This window comes from Melozone crissalis, unplaced genomic scaffold (genome assembly GCF_028551555.1).
Source record: "Melozone crissalis strain CALT ecotype California unplaced genomic scaffold, PUWL_Pcris_2 ptg000045l_1, whole genome shotgun sequence".
Taxonomy (NCBI): domain Eukaryota; kingdom Metazoa; phylum Chordata; class Aves; order Passeriformes; family Passerellidae; genus Melozone; species Melozone crissalis.
This window is the reverse complement of record NW_026535823.1, coordinates 19,231,356-19,247,743: the sequence shown is the minus strand read 5'-3', so window position 1 is coordinate 19,247,743 and position 16,388 is coordinate 19,231,356. Positions and strand designations below refer to the sequence as shown.

The 16,388-nt window shown below is 36.6% G+C and overlaps 1 protein-coding gene across 3 annotated transcripts in view; it reads left to right on the top strand.

The window, feature by feature from the left end:
* The window catches only part of PRKACB (protein kinase cAMP-activated catalytic subunit beta), a 74,988-nt gene extending 58,994 nt beyond the window's left edge, over positions 1 to 15,994 (top strand). For all 3 annotated transcript variants that reach the window (XM_054286357.1, XM_054286355.1, XM_054286356.1), the window contains 7 exons: positions 1,617 to 1,715; positions 2,709 to 2,791; positions 3,303 to 3,429; positions 5,562 to 5,657; positions 7,136 to 7,258; positions 9,287 to 9,451; positions 12,526 to 15,994. In XM_054286357.1, the coding sequence (XP_054142332.1) occupies positions 1,617 to 1,715; positions 2,709 to 2,791; positions 3,303 to 3,429; positions 5,562 to 5,657; positions 7,136 to 7,258; positions 9,287 to 9,451; positions 12,526 to 12,651 (819 nt within the window). In that variant the 3' untranslated portion in view covers positions 12,652 to 15,994. The remainder of the gene's footprint in view (positions 1 to 1,616; positions 1,716 to 2,708; positions 2,792 to 3,302; positions 3,430 to 5,561; positions 5,658 to 7,135; positions 7,259 to 9,286; positions 9,452 to 12,525) is intronic.
* The last annotated feature ends 394 nt before the right edge of the window (positions 15,995 to 16,388 follow it).

The window sequence follows — 16,388 nt, the reverse complement described above, 5'->3', positions numbered from 1 at the left end:
TATCTGAAATTAGACAATGGGCAGGCTGCCTATAATTTTTCATTTCCATTTTGCTTGAATAAAAGGAAAGCATCTATTGAATATCTTTGTTATCCAGTCTCATGCTTGATTCATAGAACATGAAAAAAATGTAATGGATGTTGATGCAGCCTGGAGTTTTCTGTGTAAGGATGTTATTCCTTTGTCTGCCTTGAGTTAGGAAGGCTGTAACATGCCACTGCTTGGCTAGTTTAATTAGGTAGTTGTTTTTGGAAAGAAAAAAATCCTGAACAAGAGCCTGGGCACAAACAAGCTGTTGGAGAATCTGCCATTATACCATTTGGTATATGGGAAGCTGACACTGGCCATGCCCTGAGTCTGTGGTGAAGTGTGAACAAGCTGGGTCTGAAGCCCCAGTTGGACATTCTGAAGTGTTAAACAGCAGCTTCAGCCTGTGGTGTTGCTCCATCCCCCTGCAGTACCTCCCTGGGAGCAGATGCAGGGGCAGGAGTGAAGTCTGGTCTGGCGTTGCAGCTGAACACCTCCCAGACAAGAGCCTTGGCTTTCCTGCTTGGATGGACAAGATCTTTCCAGCACTGTAGCTTTTTAGGGATGAAGTAGATACTTCCCACAAATGAGTTGATTTGAGCAAAACTTTATTTGTACCCTGAAGATATGGAATTCCAAATGGGTTTCATTATTTCCTTTGTATGATGTTTATTTCAAAACAGTAGTGAGGTTTTTATAGGTACTACTTTTTGCTTCTAAAATTAAATTTAAGTACTGTTTCATTCAGGGTTGGAGTATCTTGATTATCTCTTATTTGTAGCAGTTAGATTTGATTTCCAAACATAAAAGCAGACTTGTTTTGATCACTTATGTACATTTCCTTCGCTTTTCCTGTGGAGTGAGGAAAATCTCTTAACTTGGAAATCATGCCATTCTGAAAATGGGTTATAGATAAATTGTTCAATTGGGATTAAATAAAATGGATGTAATTCATTATGCACCGTGGGGGTCTAACACAAGAAAACTGATTACTAATTGCTGAGAAGGAATGAACAGAAACCTGCCACTTACTGCCTTGTTAGTACCCTAACATTGTAACAAATTATAAGAAGTAACTTGTTCATAAAAATGGATATTTTGAATTTGTATTCTCCTTAGTTTTGTCACTAATGTGTGAGCTGTATAACATATGCCTGTTTACTTCTGTTCACAGGTAACAAAATTCCAAATTTAGTGTGTCTTACACAGTTTCCTGCCTTTCATAGCAAAGGGTCCAAAGATCAAGTGGACTTTATTGAAGTGCTGAGAAAGTATGGCCATAATAAACATAAACCTTTCATAGAAAATGCAGACAGGTTTTCCTTACTGGCTCTTACACTCAGCAAATAGGAAGAAACACTATTTGTAGAGTTTTCTGCCAACCATATTACACAAGTGTTACTCATTAAAATATTATTAGACTTTTAAATCCTTTCTTGGTGCTGTTACTGTACTAGGAATCCATAAGGTTTTTCATTTTCTGTAAAGTTACAAATTTGCTTTCAACTAATTGTTTAACATGGAAAAGTTTATCAAGAGCTATAAAATATCACACTTAAGCTGAAGATTGTTTGTTTTTTCTCTCCCAGGTCGTCAAACTGAAGCAGATAGAACACACACTGAATGAGAAGAGGATATTACAAGCGGTGAACTTTCCTTTCCTTGTTAAACTGGAGTATTCTTTTAAGGTATTCATTACATTCAAAGTAGTTGTTGGGTTTCAGGGAAGTGGATGCTTACACTTTAGATATTAAAATATATAACTTTTACTGTGCAATAGTTCAAGTATTTTTGTTTTCTAAGATGCTTCATTTGACACTGTTGCCAGGGCTTGAGTAGGAGTGGAGTGCACTCGTGTACACTTCATATACCCCTGTTCATCAGGTAATGTTTGAAAGGATATCTCCAAATAAAAATTAAATTAAGTTAAACTCCTCAGATTTTTCTCTTCTCTTGGAGGGCAGCTGGATTGTACAGGAAGGGAGCTTTAAGGCATCATTTTACCTTTGAGAGATATCAAAGCGTGTCTTCTGTACCCCTATATAGAATGGTAAATTTGTAATTGTTCTGCAGATCTTTTTGCTTGAGATTTATACCTGAGGCAGGTCTTAATGACAGTTTTGACTATGAAGAACAGTTTTAACATGAAGCTTCTAATTTAATGACAGTACATACTAGTTAGTTTGTAAAGAAATTGAGAAGCTTTCTAGTTTATGGAGTGATGTGTGCCTTCTTTTTTTCTTTTTTCTTTTTTTTTAATTTTAAATGAGCACACATGTTCTACCTTAATCTCTAGAGGTTTGAGGTTTGGGGCAGGGGCTGTGGAGACACGAATACCTCAAGTTGTCAGTTATAAGTATTGAAGAGTTCAAGGTCTTCCCTTGCAGTAGACATCTTACCCTCTCTTCCCTCAGGTCTCTTACACACCAGTCTGCGTCTGGACCTCGCTAATTATCTTTATCAGATTTGCTTTAAAATATATTTCCTGAGATATATGATGCTTCTTTTGCAGTTTTTCAAGAATTTCTACCTATGTTGCATTACATTTGTCAATGTCATTGGATGGCTACAATTTTTCATTTTCATTCATCAATAAAATGTGCTCCATCTAGGAGTTGTAGAGACTCTAGCATGCCTAATGTGCATTTATGTGTGTTTACTTGTCTCCCTAATTTCCTTAGGACAATTCTAATTTATACATGGTAATGGAGTATGTTCCTGGTGGAGAAATGTTTTCACATCTAAGAAGAATCGGAAGGTTCAGGTAAGAGTATTAATGACACTATTCCTTTTAAAAAGCCTAATTTGCTGATTTGGGAAGAGGGGTTTGTAAAATTTGTTAGCATTGAGGAAAAAATTCTGAAGTGTTAAGTGCATTTACCCCTTATTCAGTGGACTTAAATTAGGTATGAAGAACTCCTATTTATTTTTCATTTAGTTAATACAGGCATTTGTGATCTGTGCATGATAGAATCTTGGAATTCCTATGCATATTGTCACTGAAATTCATGGTAGTTTCTAAAAGTTAAATTTGAAGTCAAAGCTCTGCACTGTGAGATACGTTTACCTTGATTTGCATGTGTATTTTAGCTGCAAGACTTTAATTTAGGGAATGTATGTATCAATTCTGAAAATGTTTGATTTTGCTCTTTCTTGTTGCACAGTAAAAGAACCAGTTAAAAGATACTTACTTTGTCTATCTCTGACAGTTAGGTGGTTGTTTTGGTACCTTAGCATAGCATTGGGATACTTAATATTCTTTTAATTCTTCACAGTGAACCACATGCACGGTTTTATGCAGCTCAGATAGTGCTAACATTTGAGTACCTCCATTCATTAGACCTCATCTACAGAGATCTAAAGCCTGAAAATCTTTTAATTGATCAGCAAGGATACATCCAGGTATGATATTTTCATATATTTAGGGATGAAGTCTTGTCTTGCAATGTAGATTTAGGTAATTTGAGAAAATGTGTTTAGAATAAATGGTCTGTTAGCATGTTTGTGTGGAGCATTCAAATGCCATACAGTCTAGTAATGGTTAAAACCCTTGGGTTGTACTTCCTCTGACTAAAATTAAGTATGCACAGTAGAGCTGTCTGCAGTTGAGCCAGTTGTCAGGATTTCCCTTGGGGTCTGTGGTGAGAAGTAGGTGATTACATGGCTCTGTTCATCTGACCTATTTTATACATCTGCCCTAGAATAAGATGAAAGATGCCCTAAAATGTCTGTTTCTCTGCACTGCCTGTATAAGGAGTTTAGGAAAACCAGCTTAGATATTAGCCCTGACATGATAGTACTTAATCATGTACTCCCACCCTTGGAGAGTCCGAGCCTTCCCAGAACAGCTGGGGTAGGAGCTGAGTTGAGGTCTGCACTGCAGTGCTCAAATAACAGCTTTTGTTTTACAACAACCTCTCATGGCACCTTCTCATCTTCCTCTTATCTCTTATGCTTTTAGCTAAATGGCAAATGGGAAGGCAGAATGCAGCAACAAGCACTCTGCAATGCTGTGCAATCCTTAAACTTAAAAGGAAGTTCTTCTTCCCTCATTGTGTCGCCTTTTGCCACAGCAGAATCTAAACAAGAAAATACATAATAAAAATGTTTGAGAGAAGTGTAAAGGATTCATATCTTATGTTGTTTATAACTGTAAGATAATTTTGGAGTCTAAGATAATACTTTAGGGAGAAGATCAATACAAGTTTAATGTAGCTGGGGAGCGCCATTAATGTTTGGCTGGTTTACTCCATTTACTGTGACTACTTTACTCCAGCACTGGCAGCTCTCTCTGTGCAACAGCATGTTTCTGTGATGGTGGCAGAGGGAGGCTTGTGTTCATATGTTGATGCTGCAGCTCCAAATTCATTTTCTTTTTGTATTTTAAAGCCATTACTGTTCATCCCATGTCTGCAGTGTATTCTTCATACGTAGACTGATGTGCATTCTCAAACACAGAAATGATTCTTTGCTGACTGAAGCAGGTCTCCCCAGTCAGCATGTCACACACTCCATTCAGTTCTAGCTGCTGATGCTGTTGTTTCTACCAAAAATGAAAAAAAGCTGCCTTGGTAGTTTGTCTTCTTTAGTTGTGACATTAATGTACAGTAACATCAGCACAGGTTATTGTATAATTAGCCGTGATTGTCATTTGGTACAGTATGTTTGCTCAAGGAATGGGTTGAAATTGAAACCAAGAAGGAGGAAACAAAAGAAACAAGCACAGACTTAGTAGCTTGAAACTGATCCAGAATTCCACATGTAATTACCTGGGTTCTGTATGTATTCCACAATATGGTCCAGGTAAAAACACAGACAGTATGATATTGCATGCAGAGTTCTGAAAACTTACTGTAGAAAACATGACAAGTGAAATGAGGAATTTATAATGTTCAAGTACTTGCCATTTGTGAATACAGTTATTGCTGCATTTTCCCCCTCCAGGCCTCAAATAAACAAACTTGACTCTGATGATGCTTTCAAAGATACTCAGAATCAGAAGTTACTGGAAGACCTCTTCTATGTTGTCTTATTCCCACACTAATTTTACATATGACCTTTATACACTTATGCCATAAAATTCAAAGTTTACAAGACTGGAGGATATATTGACCCTTTTTGTGATTCATTTATTTGTTAACTAAAGGAAAAGATAAATATCTTGTTTATATTCTTCAAATTTTCAGCATGACAAACAGTCCGATGTTAAAATATAACAAAAAATAATAATGTAATTGCAGTACATGTGGAAGATTAGTAAACCATAGTTTCTAGTGATTTTAAAATTAAAAATAGAAGCTGATGTCAGGGTGATAATACATATTTTGTGTTTTTTATTAGTTTTATCATGAGTCCTATTTATCTGACATAGACGTTCCAGGAAGACTGACTAATAAAGTATATGATACTATGTGCTTTGAGAAATAAATTTTTCCCCTGTAAAAAAATGGCTTTCCAAAATATTTCTAAAGTACTTCCTTTTAAATTTCTTTGTAGCAATGCACTTACAATCAAATTATTTCTTCTGGTGACAGGTCACGGACTTCGGCTTTGCAAAAAGAGTAAAAGGCAGAACTTGGACGTTATGTGGGACTCCAGAATATCTGGCACCTGAAATAATTCTCAGCAAGGTACTTTGTCTTGTTACTCAGCCATGCATTTGATGTAGTTAAAGCTTCTTACCCAGTTTTCAAGCTCTGAGGGATAAATAGTTGCTGATACTTCCAAAAATTAAATCTTGATTAGTTAATTGACAGATGACACAGAATGCAGTCATTGCATTGTAAATATTTGTTCAGTATGCCAAAATTTATGCCAGATAAGGAATTTTCACATAACTGTACCAAACTTTCTACATATGCTTGCCATGTAACTTGTGAGGAGCAAAGAGATTTAAAGATCCTATAATTAGGTTATTTAACTAACATTCTTATCAGAAGAACAGATCTGAGTGATTCCATTCTGAAGTGTTAACACACTAGAACAAGAACTCCAGAGGTAACAAGAACTGTGTATGGGATGAATCAGTAGTCATTACATAACTAGTTGCTGAGTTTCAGGTTTAAGGCATTTGGCATCAGATCAAACGTGACAATCCACTGGTTTTACACATGAAGCACACGCAGTCTAAGCTGACTGTAGATCTCTGTGTCCATTACTTGCATTAAGTGTTCCAACATTAAAAAAATTATTTATCCTATAGCTGTTCAACTGCAGCGTTGTATGTTTTGCAAATGGAAAATATAGAACTGCTTATGCTATAAAACAGTCATAGTGCATAAGGTTAAAGTACACATTTAACATGTGCTTTAATTAAATAGCCTTTACAGATCATCAAAAGTGAAAAAAAAATACTTTGGGGAAAAAATGTTTGTTGTTTGCATGTTTTCCCCCTGTGCAGCTAAAACAGCAGAAAAAATTACAATGCATCTCCAATCATGTCTTCACAATTGATTGTCCTTAAAGACTGAGTCTGAGCCCTGAGCTTTGTAAAAAATCTCAGAGAACATATATGAAGTGGATGAGTTTGGTGGTTTCTTTGTCTTTCTTAACATTGAATTGGACCTACTAATGGTTTAAGGTTCAGCCTTTTAAGATCAGATCCTAAATGACTCTAACAGCTAATTAACTAAACTTCTAAGCTCTTGTAGCTGGTTAGCTACATATGAAACTGAATGTTCCAAAATGTGGATAATCAAGCAAAATGGTGACAGTGTACAATATGAGAAATGTTATGTATGTTGGTGTAATGAAATTTCATTAAGCTTTGAAGAATTATCAGTCTGTAAAAAAATGGTTTTGGTCTTAAATAAATAAGTTGTGCCCATTTACCCAGGGGTATAAAGAAATCACTGACGCTCATCACAGGAATGTGTGCAAAATGCTTTATTTCCATCACTATTTCACTGTCATTGCTGTATTAGGTTTTAAGTGTATTGCTGTTGGAATCTGTGAATGCCAGTTTGGTTGGTGTCCGGTTGTAAGTTCTGCATTAAATGAACAAAAATGTATTTGCTTTCTTTGTATTGCATAAATACATAGATCTATAGTGAAAATCCTAAGCTGTGTTAGAACCTGTACTAACAGTGGCATGTTTCATCTCATTCAGGGTTACAACAAGGCAGTGGATTGGTGGGCACTAGGAGTGTTAATCTATGAAATGGCAGCTGGATATCCCCCATTCTTTGCAGATCAGCCCATTCAAATTTACGAGAAGATTGTGTCTGGCAAGGTGGGTTAAGGCTCTGGTTGTTTCCACAAACACAGTTGTTTTTATAGAACCTGGGTTTTGGTGGAGGAGATGCAGAATTCACTGGCCTCTAGACAGGGAGCAATTTGAAAAGGGCCTAGGAGAAGTATGTAATGTATGTTTCATAAGTACAGACATTGTTACTTGAAAACCAAAGTTATAAAAATCTGTTCCCTGCCTTCAAATTTAAAATGCAAGTTACTAAATTTACAGACATTGTGGTATTATATCCTTTTATGCTTGTATTAAAGTGATCCAACCACTGTTAACAACTACTTAGCTGTGTGCTTAATTTGCCTAGCTATTTTCTATAATTTTTTTTGCAATTTTTGAGAAGCCCTGAATAGTTTCCATCACTCCTAGGTCTCTTTACTTCCACAGTCTTAGAGGTAGACATGTCTAATGTTGTTTGGCTTTCATTGTTATATAAAATTTTTGAAAAGTGTATCCAATGTTTCCTATTTATTTTTCATTAATATCTCTTAGTGTGCTGGATAGCAGCAAAATGTGATCATTCTGTTGTTTCCCCTGCCAGCCAGTGTTGATTCTTTGTGCTCACTTGATTTGTTACAGTTGTTCCCTTCCTTGCCCCTACACAGACACATGCTGTGCTGCATCTCAGGTGCCTCTGTAATTCCAATCAAGGGCATACCTCAGTAGGCCTGTGGTGCCCTGCACTGAGGTTGATTCTTATTTAATAAAGAAGGTGATTGGTGGTTGCTCTTTGAAAGGTTTAATGTTGTGAACTTTCAGCCTTGTCCATGAATATATGGGAATTAATTTACAAGGACATATTTTTAAAGAAATCTTTTTCTTCTGAACTATAAACAAAATGTTAGGCAGTTTTTGTAGTTTTATCTAATTGGCTTGACATCTGTAAAAGGTTATCTACCTTTTTTACTGAGTCCATGGATGGACTACAGCAGAAATAGTACTGGACATCAGCTCTGGAGACTGTAATTCAGTCCTCAGCTAGCAGTTGTTTACAACCTGGGGTCTTTCATTTATTCTACCTCATTTGCATAGTTCTCTACATAAAAATTTGAGTTAATATTTCCTTACCTCTTTGTGGTCTAGTCTGATATTATAGTCATTAAACCTGTGAATTTCTCATAATCTACAATAGAACTATATTGGTAGGTAAACTGAAGCAGGGTTCTTAATAGCTGGACTTCTTGATTTTTTAAAAGTTTTTATGTTAAATAATTCCATGATCTATATTTACATCATAACTGATCAGCTCAGTATCGGGAGTGTCAAACACTGAGACTATGAGGATGACAAATACAGATTTCTGCCTGTTCTTTTCCCCTTCCTTCTCTCTGCCAACTCAAATGGTGTCAGTAGATCATTTGTTAGAAAAACCCTTTGTAATTACATCCCACGAATCATCCTCAAATATCCTTTAGCCAGGTTTGAATGAATTGCAAGTCACTAGTGTGCTGTCTTCAAATAGTGCTGTTATGTAAGGCTTCTGATGTTGGTGCATTTAGTTATGAGAAACAGATTGCAGTACAGCATGAAGTTCCAGATTGACTTTTCATATATGATTGCTGAATGTACAGTTATTTCAGAGCATATCTATGTATTTATATGCTGTATATATGCTATATACTGTGTCTTTTCTGTATGTATATATATATAATATAATCTAAAAATATATACCTAGAAAATAGCTGAGACTCTCTTGAGATAATGTGTTGTTAAAACACCAAGTTCAACTTAGCTTTTAGACCACTGTTACATTAAATTAATATCTTGCCCTCTAGAAACTTCCAGTTCAAGAAATTATAAATGGGCAATGTAATGCTGCTGATGAAGGCTTTGTGAAACAGAAATGCATGTGCAACAATAATCATCTCTCTCTTCATGCATTCCTGCTTGATTTGGTTTTAGAAGAAAGATAGAAAATTGCCCTACTGTTTCCCTTTGTGTCAAGTTGTTTCCCTTCACAGGGGAAAGAATCAAATTTGTATCATGTTTTTTAATGTTATGGGTGTATAATTTTAGGTGAGGTTCCCATCACACTTCAGTTCAGACCTAAAGGATCTTCTAAGAAATTTACTCCAGGTAGATTTGACCAAACGATATGGAAATCTCAAGAATGGTGTAAATGACATAAAGAATCACAAGTGGTTTGCAACTACAGATTGGATTGCCATTTATCAGAGAAAGGTAAGACCCTTCCTGATCAAAACTACTACAAGTCTTTAAAGGATTGAAGTAAAATTTCTAATTGTTGTGTTTCATTTTCATTCCCTAGATCTGTGACTTCTAAATTGAGAAAGGGTGAAAGTAGTTTAATCTTTTAAGGTTCCAAAGGATATGTATAGGTTGAATTATGTTTCTTTTTCTGGGTATTCTAGCCTGGACCTCTGTGTACATTCACGTTCTCTTTAACACACATGTTGTGCATTAGTCTATTTCTGGATTATCTCAGCACAAGGCATCTCCTGCCTCTCTCACTTTTTATTTAACCCCTGCTATAGTGGCATCTATAAATACTCCTCCACAGCAGAAATGAATTTGTTTTCCTTTCCAGTCAGCACTCAGACTGTACTTCAGTGTGGAGAAGCTCATGCCAAAGCTAGAGCTTTTTCTTTTCTCCTAAAGCAACCTGCTCTTTCTGTAAAAAAAGCTAGAGATAAGCGATAATATTTAAAGAAATTGGTTTGGATTTGAAATGCTAACAGTCTTGACTATAGAGGCATGAACTTGCTGCTGTAACAGCAGTATTTTAAGGGCCAAACCTGAATACTAACAATAGTTTATAAAAGGAAACTGGTTGTTTGGCTACACAAACTGACAGTACAATTGTGGAATTATTCACTAATGTATTAATTACTAGAAGACAGGGTACAATTAATGCATCCTGTATTCCTTGCATTAAGTATAGATATTTTTAAGAAAATATTCCCCATTGTGGAATTCTAATTATCTGTTCTTCACTTTCTTAATGGCTCTTTGCAAGAAGGCATTATATACACCAAGATTCATTTGCCAGTATGCTGTTTGGGAACACCCAGGCCCCATAATATTAACAGTGTTTTAATACTTGCTAAATACTCTTAGCATTGCTAGTGCACTGCTATAGTGAATTACTTTCACATAAATAAGAAATATTTTTAAATCTTAAGAAGTAGTAGAGTCAGAATAACTATTACTAAATTTAAAGGTTGTGAAAACTGATACCAAGTAAGTTCGAAGCTTCCAATTATAAAGAATAAATATTGTGATAGGGTCTGAATCAACAGCATGGATTGTAATGTCATTCAAGTAGTCACAGAAATACACCAGTAAACCTTACACTGATATTAGTTTTTCACAGTGGCTGTTACCACAGCATGTATTCTCCTGAATAAACCTAGTGTTCCATTAGCAGCTAATGTCATGTGAATGGTTTTGGGGGTTTATTGGGGTTTTTGTTGTTGTTTGTTTTTGTTTGGGGTGGGGTTTTTGTTTGGTTTTTTTGTTTGTTTGGTTTGGTTTTTTTGTTGTTGTTGTTGTTTTGAGGGGTTTTTTTAATGCTATGGTCATAAGTAAACCAGTCAATTACTTCATATTTTGGATACAGAATCACAAAATTTGCTGATTTGGAAGGGACCCACAAGGATCATCCAGTCCAACTCCTGGTCCTGCACAGGACCCCAGAAGTCACACCATGTGCCCAAGAGCATTGTCCAAACACTTGTTGAACCTCTCAGGCTGGTGTGGTCACCACTGCCCAGGGGAGCTGTTCAGTGCCCAAACACCCTCTGGGTGAAGAACCTTCTCCTGATATCCAACCTAAACCTGCCCTGCCTCAGCTCCAGGCCATTCCCTCGGGTGCTGTCCCTGTCACTGAGCAGAGATCAGTGCCTGCCCCTCCTGTTCCCCTCTCAGGAAGTCGTGACTGCAGTGAGCTCTGCCCTCAGGCTCCTCCAGGCTGAACAGACCCAGTGCCCTCAGCTGGTCCTCATGGCTTCCCCTCGAGGCCCTTCACCATCTTTGTTGCCCTCCTCTGGACACTCTCTGATAGTTCAGTGTCTTTCTTACATTGTGGCACCCAAAACCGCCCCCAGCACTCGAGGCGAGGCTGTCCCAGTGCAGAGCAGAGAGGGACAATCCCCTCCCTTGCCCAGCTGGTGATGCTGTGTCTCATTTGAAAGTGTTCTAAAGTTCAAGCAGTAAATAAGATATTTTCTGTGCTCTGAGTTTTGCTGTAATAAAGTAACTGAAAATCAGTTTAAGAAGATACAGAGACAGAACTCAGATACTGGTCATGTGTGCCTTTGTAGGCTGGATATGTACACAGACTGTGTTCACTCAGGCTAAATCACTGGAACATGTATCTTGTTTTAAGAATAAGAGGATATACCCGTGACAATTGCATGCACAAATGCACAAGTTGCTGTTATTTCTTGGCAGTGTATAATGGTATTGCCCACAGTCTGGAGTTTAATTTTGTTAGACTGTGCTGTACCTCTTTAATTTACTGATCTAAACATGCAACACATCACCACCATCAGCAATTTACCTGGGGGCACAGTGTGGTGTGATGCTCTGCCTCAGCTGCAGATGTGCCTGCCCCATTTCATTGTCTCCCCCCCATTCTGCCTCTGGCACACCTACTCCTTGAGATGTTTGGGAGAAAGATACTGATTACTTTGTGTTTCCAGGTTTAAATTTGCATCAGCTGCATAATTTTTTGTAATTTTGCTTACCTTATGGTGCAGTCTTTGAGCGACTCCTTCAAGTCATTGCTTGTGTCTCATTGTGGCCTAGTTTTTAGAAGGCTTTCTCTTCTCACTTGGCTCCTAGGAGAAACTTCATAAAATATGCAGAACAAATTCTTTTCCACTTGAATTAGGTTAGTTTTTGTTTGGAAATAAAAGATTGTTTTCAAGTAAGAGGGAGAGGCATTCCAAACTTTGCTAAGATTTTTGTGTAGTGGTGGTGGCAATCAATGTACTCCATGTCTGTGCTAATGAGCTGGAAGGAGCAGGATCACCTCTGCAAGGAGGGGACTAATCTTTGTTTTGAGTCTGTCAGCAAGAGATTAATCTTTTCCAATTTAGATTCACACATCTAGGCCTCTACCTTCCTAGGTTGGTTTTGTTTGTGCCACGACTTAAATCTGTAATACCTGATTTCTTGGCAGGATGTGAGAAGTAATGGGAGTATTGCTGTGCTCATTATTACAATGTTAAATCTATTGGTATTTGGCCAGTAACATTTCATTTGCCTTTTTGTATTTCCTACCATTACAGGTAGAAGCTCCATTCATACCAAAGTGCAGAGGTCCTGGAGATACCAGCAACTTTGATGACTATGAAGAAGAAGATATTCGTGCTTCTCTAACAGAAAAATGTGCAAAAGAATTTGCTGATTTTTAGTAGGAGTAAGAGGACAAGATGACATCAGGGCTCACATTGGGATCTTTGCACTCTGTTAACAGATGAGGTGGAGCTGAGACCATCATATGTCAAAACAGTTACCTAGTTACTTCATTCCACAAAGCTGACTGAGGTCTTTATTGCCATCTTCCATGTGTGCAGTTTGCACCAACCCTTCTAACTAGGCACAATTAAGCAAGCACTGTTTGTGCAGTAACACAGAATAATAGACCACTTTCCTACTTAACTTTGGTTTCTGTCGTTCTTTGTTTCTGTGTATTGTTCATTTTCCCCCTTTGAAATGAAGTAGTTTTTTACCCAAGAATGCTCCATTTTATTTTGAATAATGTATTATTTGTGTGAGTGAAATGGAAGGTGTTGCGGCTAGTGTGATTTAGACTGAAGTGAAAGATAAATGTTGCTTCTAGTCTGTGCCAGCCAATAATTCATGTCTGTCTTGTGTCTGATGCTACAATTTATAATAATTTTTTAGTAGCTCAGACTAAACCTAGCCAACATTTTTAGCATTTTTGAAGGTAGTATTTATCGCCATATAAATGTCTGCTAAATTAACTTAAAAACATTTCTTCTTGGAGGCTGACCAAAATTCAGTAGAATCAATTGGATGGCTTAAGTAGGGGACAGTAGCTAGACCCCGTGCCTTGGTTTTCTACATCCCTGCAGTTTTCGTCACTGCCTCCTTCCTTTGTATTTCCCACCTAGGCAGTAGGCAAGTTGCCATAACCAGACTGTACCATGGAAAGCTTGCAGTCTCATGAGAGGGAGTAATTCCACCTGGTCTGGACTTTGGACCATATTAAACCAAGTCAACTTACCAGCATTTCAGTTGGCAGGTGTGAAATGGCTTGTTTAAGATCAAGAACCCTAAACTCTTAAAGGAAGTTTTGGTCAGTACTGTAGAGAATTCATTTTGATTCACTTTTTCTTCTTCTGTTTTTTTCTTATTTTTTTTAAAGTAGCCAATGTTTCGGCTCCCAAAGTATTCCTTGCTTCAAGCCTTTTTTGATTAAAAAAGGCATCCATTAGAATAAAAACCATCATGCCACAGAAAGCAAAATGCGCTCTGCCACTAGCTATGAAAAACAAATGGTTTAGCAAATGCAAAATAATGTTCTAGATGCATCGCTGGATGAACACGGTTATTTTTTGTTAGCTGTTAAGAATAAGAGGTTATTGCCAAGTTTTTATTCTGGTATACTATATTAGTAAACTGAGGATGGAGTACTGCTACAATCATTTTCTTTTTAATAACAGCACTTCATTCATGAAGAAAAGAGATCAAGTTTAAAAACTGCAACAGCTGAGTTTATTTTAGTTGCGTTGTGTCTTCATTTCTAACCTACTTTCTTTCAATCAATCAGAATGTATGGTCACACAGATACAAGTATTTGGGTTTAATTATGTTTTGTATACTCTCACCAACTGACTTAAAAGGTATTGCTACCATGTGCTAGCTTTGGGCACTTTTACACATTTATTTCAATGTTAATAATCAGCGGCTCAGCACTTTTTTTGGGGTTGCTTTTAAACTTATTCATAGTAGTTTTATTTGAACACTTGGTTCTGGCTGTCTCAGTGACCTGTCTTAAAACAGCACATCTAAAAGTTTAAACTAGACTCATGTTTTATGATAAATTTACATGCATACAAGGATGAATTGTTTTTTTAAAAAATGAGCTATATTGATACATAGCCATTGGATTTGTTTGAATGCCAGTGCAAATAAACAGCTGGCGTTCCTTCCTTTTAATCTGTACGACGCTCCTAAAAGAAAGGCCTTTGTAGACATTTTACAAAAGAGTATGAAACATACCACCCAATGTTCTGTCTGTTTAGGTTGTTGAGCATTTTTGCACAACATCATTAGGAGGCTGACACTGAATGCAGTCTTTGTCCACCCATATTTACATACATGCAAGAAAAGTATAAGATACTTTGCTGTAGCAAATTTTATGTAACAAAGATATATCGTCACATTAATAAATTTAAAGAAATCCTTTGTATGAAAATGTTAAAATCTTTTGTATTTCATTTAGACCAAGGACATGCTGCTGTATGCTAGCTGTATGCGATAAATTCTACAGTAACTTTGTTGTCGTTTATGAACTTTAAAAGATTTTAATAAATGTTGAAGATCACAATTTGATTCTGTTATGATTTTAATTTTTAATCATTACATTTATAGTTCTAGAAAGGTTCAAAGATTTTTCTGTTCTGTAAAATACTGTAATCATTCATCTTGCGTGTACAATAAGACAAAAGTCTAGGAAATTGGTTCTGACATGTCTGTCTGATATCCAGATTAAATTCTACACGGGCATAAGTGGAAAAGTCATCATAATGCCATGATATTATGCTATTTTTTAATTTTGTGAAAATCCTGTTAGAAAGTAAAACACTTTTCCAATATGGCATAATAGACTTCAGTATGGAAATGAGATTCTATTTTGGAAAAGAAGGGGAAGTGTGCAATTTCCAAGGCATTAGTGAGTACATTTGACAATGTGAGTATTATACAACCCTCTCATTTAAACACAGTCATGAAATATAACTACAGAATATTATGTTACCTGTATTTAATTTGAAAAATCCTTTTCACAATATGGAAAAATTGTATATCTATGACAGTAGAAGCTTGTTAATTTTACACATTTGAGGAATTAAGTGTTGAACTATATGGTATATTTTAATTGTACTCTAGTTGTATGTAACTTTCATTTCCAACATAAAGGATTGTATCTCATTAAGTAAATTGCTTTTTTTATTATCTTGTCAGTTGCATTAAAACCCTTATTTTTAAATCCTTTAAAGTATTTTACTAATTTTTGCAAATAATTAGATGTTTTTAAGTGCTGCAATAGTGTGCAATAGTAAACATTTATATACAGAAGTGCAAATTAAATTATGTACAACACTTGTGCTGCTTCTTTGTGAATCAGAATGTTGTATGATGACAGTTGTTGCACCTCCCCACATGTGAGCAGAGTTTGAGAGCAAGAGGAAGAGGTTGTGAAACCTACTACACATATGAGTTGGGGCACAGTAAGCTTTACACTAACTAGGGTGTCTGGAGAAGGTGATGTGGAGAACATTAAAGGCACTATGAGAAGTCTTGGACTTCTTAGACAATCAAAAGCAAGCAAGGTGATCATTAGCTTCAGTATTGTTTGTCTTCATTTTATTTTCATTCAGACTCAATGCTTTTTATTAAAGATAATTGCCTGTTTTTAAACTGTCTGCAGATCCAGCTGTACAAACTTTGTGCTGTGTCTCATTGTGCTGTGAAACAACTGAGAAGTAAAGACTGTTCATGGTCTTGGCATTGTTTGTCTTGAGGCTTTTTCTGCAAGTGGTGTTTGGAGAGGCTCTGGTGCCTGCTCTGTAATGCAGCTCCTCCTCTTCCCACTGTCTGAGCCGAGCTGTGGCCTCTGTGCTTCTGCTGCTGTGCGCCTGCGACTGCGGTCTTGTGTTCTTGGTTTCCTGGTACCACTGCTACATTACATTTTAAAGACCTTTGTACTTTTTCTAAAGCTCAGCTAAAAAAACTGTGAAAATACTGTCTTCTGCTTTTACTACAGCTCCTAAACAAGCACAGCATGCTGAGCCACAGATTTGAAGGTGTCATTCAAATCTGTTCTGATTTCCTGCATAAGGAGGACTTATCCCAGATCAGAATTGAAGAGCCATTCCATAAGAAACTGGTAAAAAACCAATTC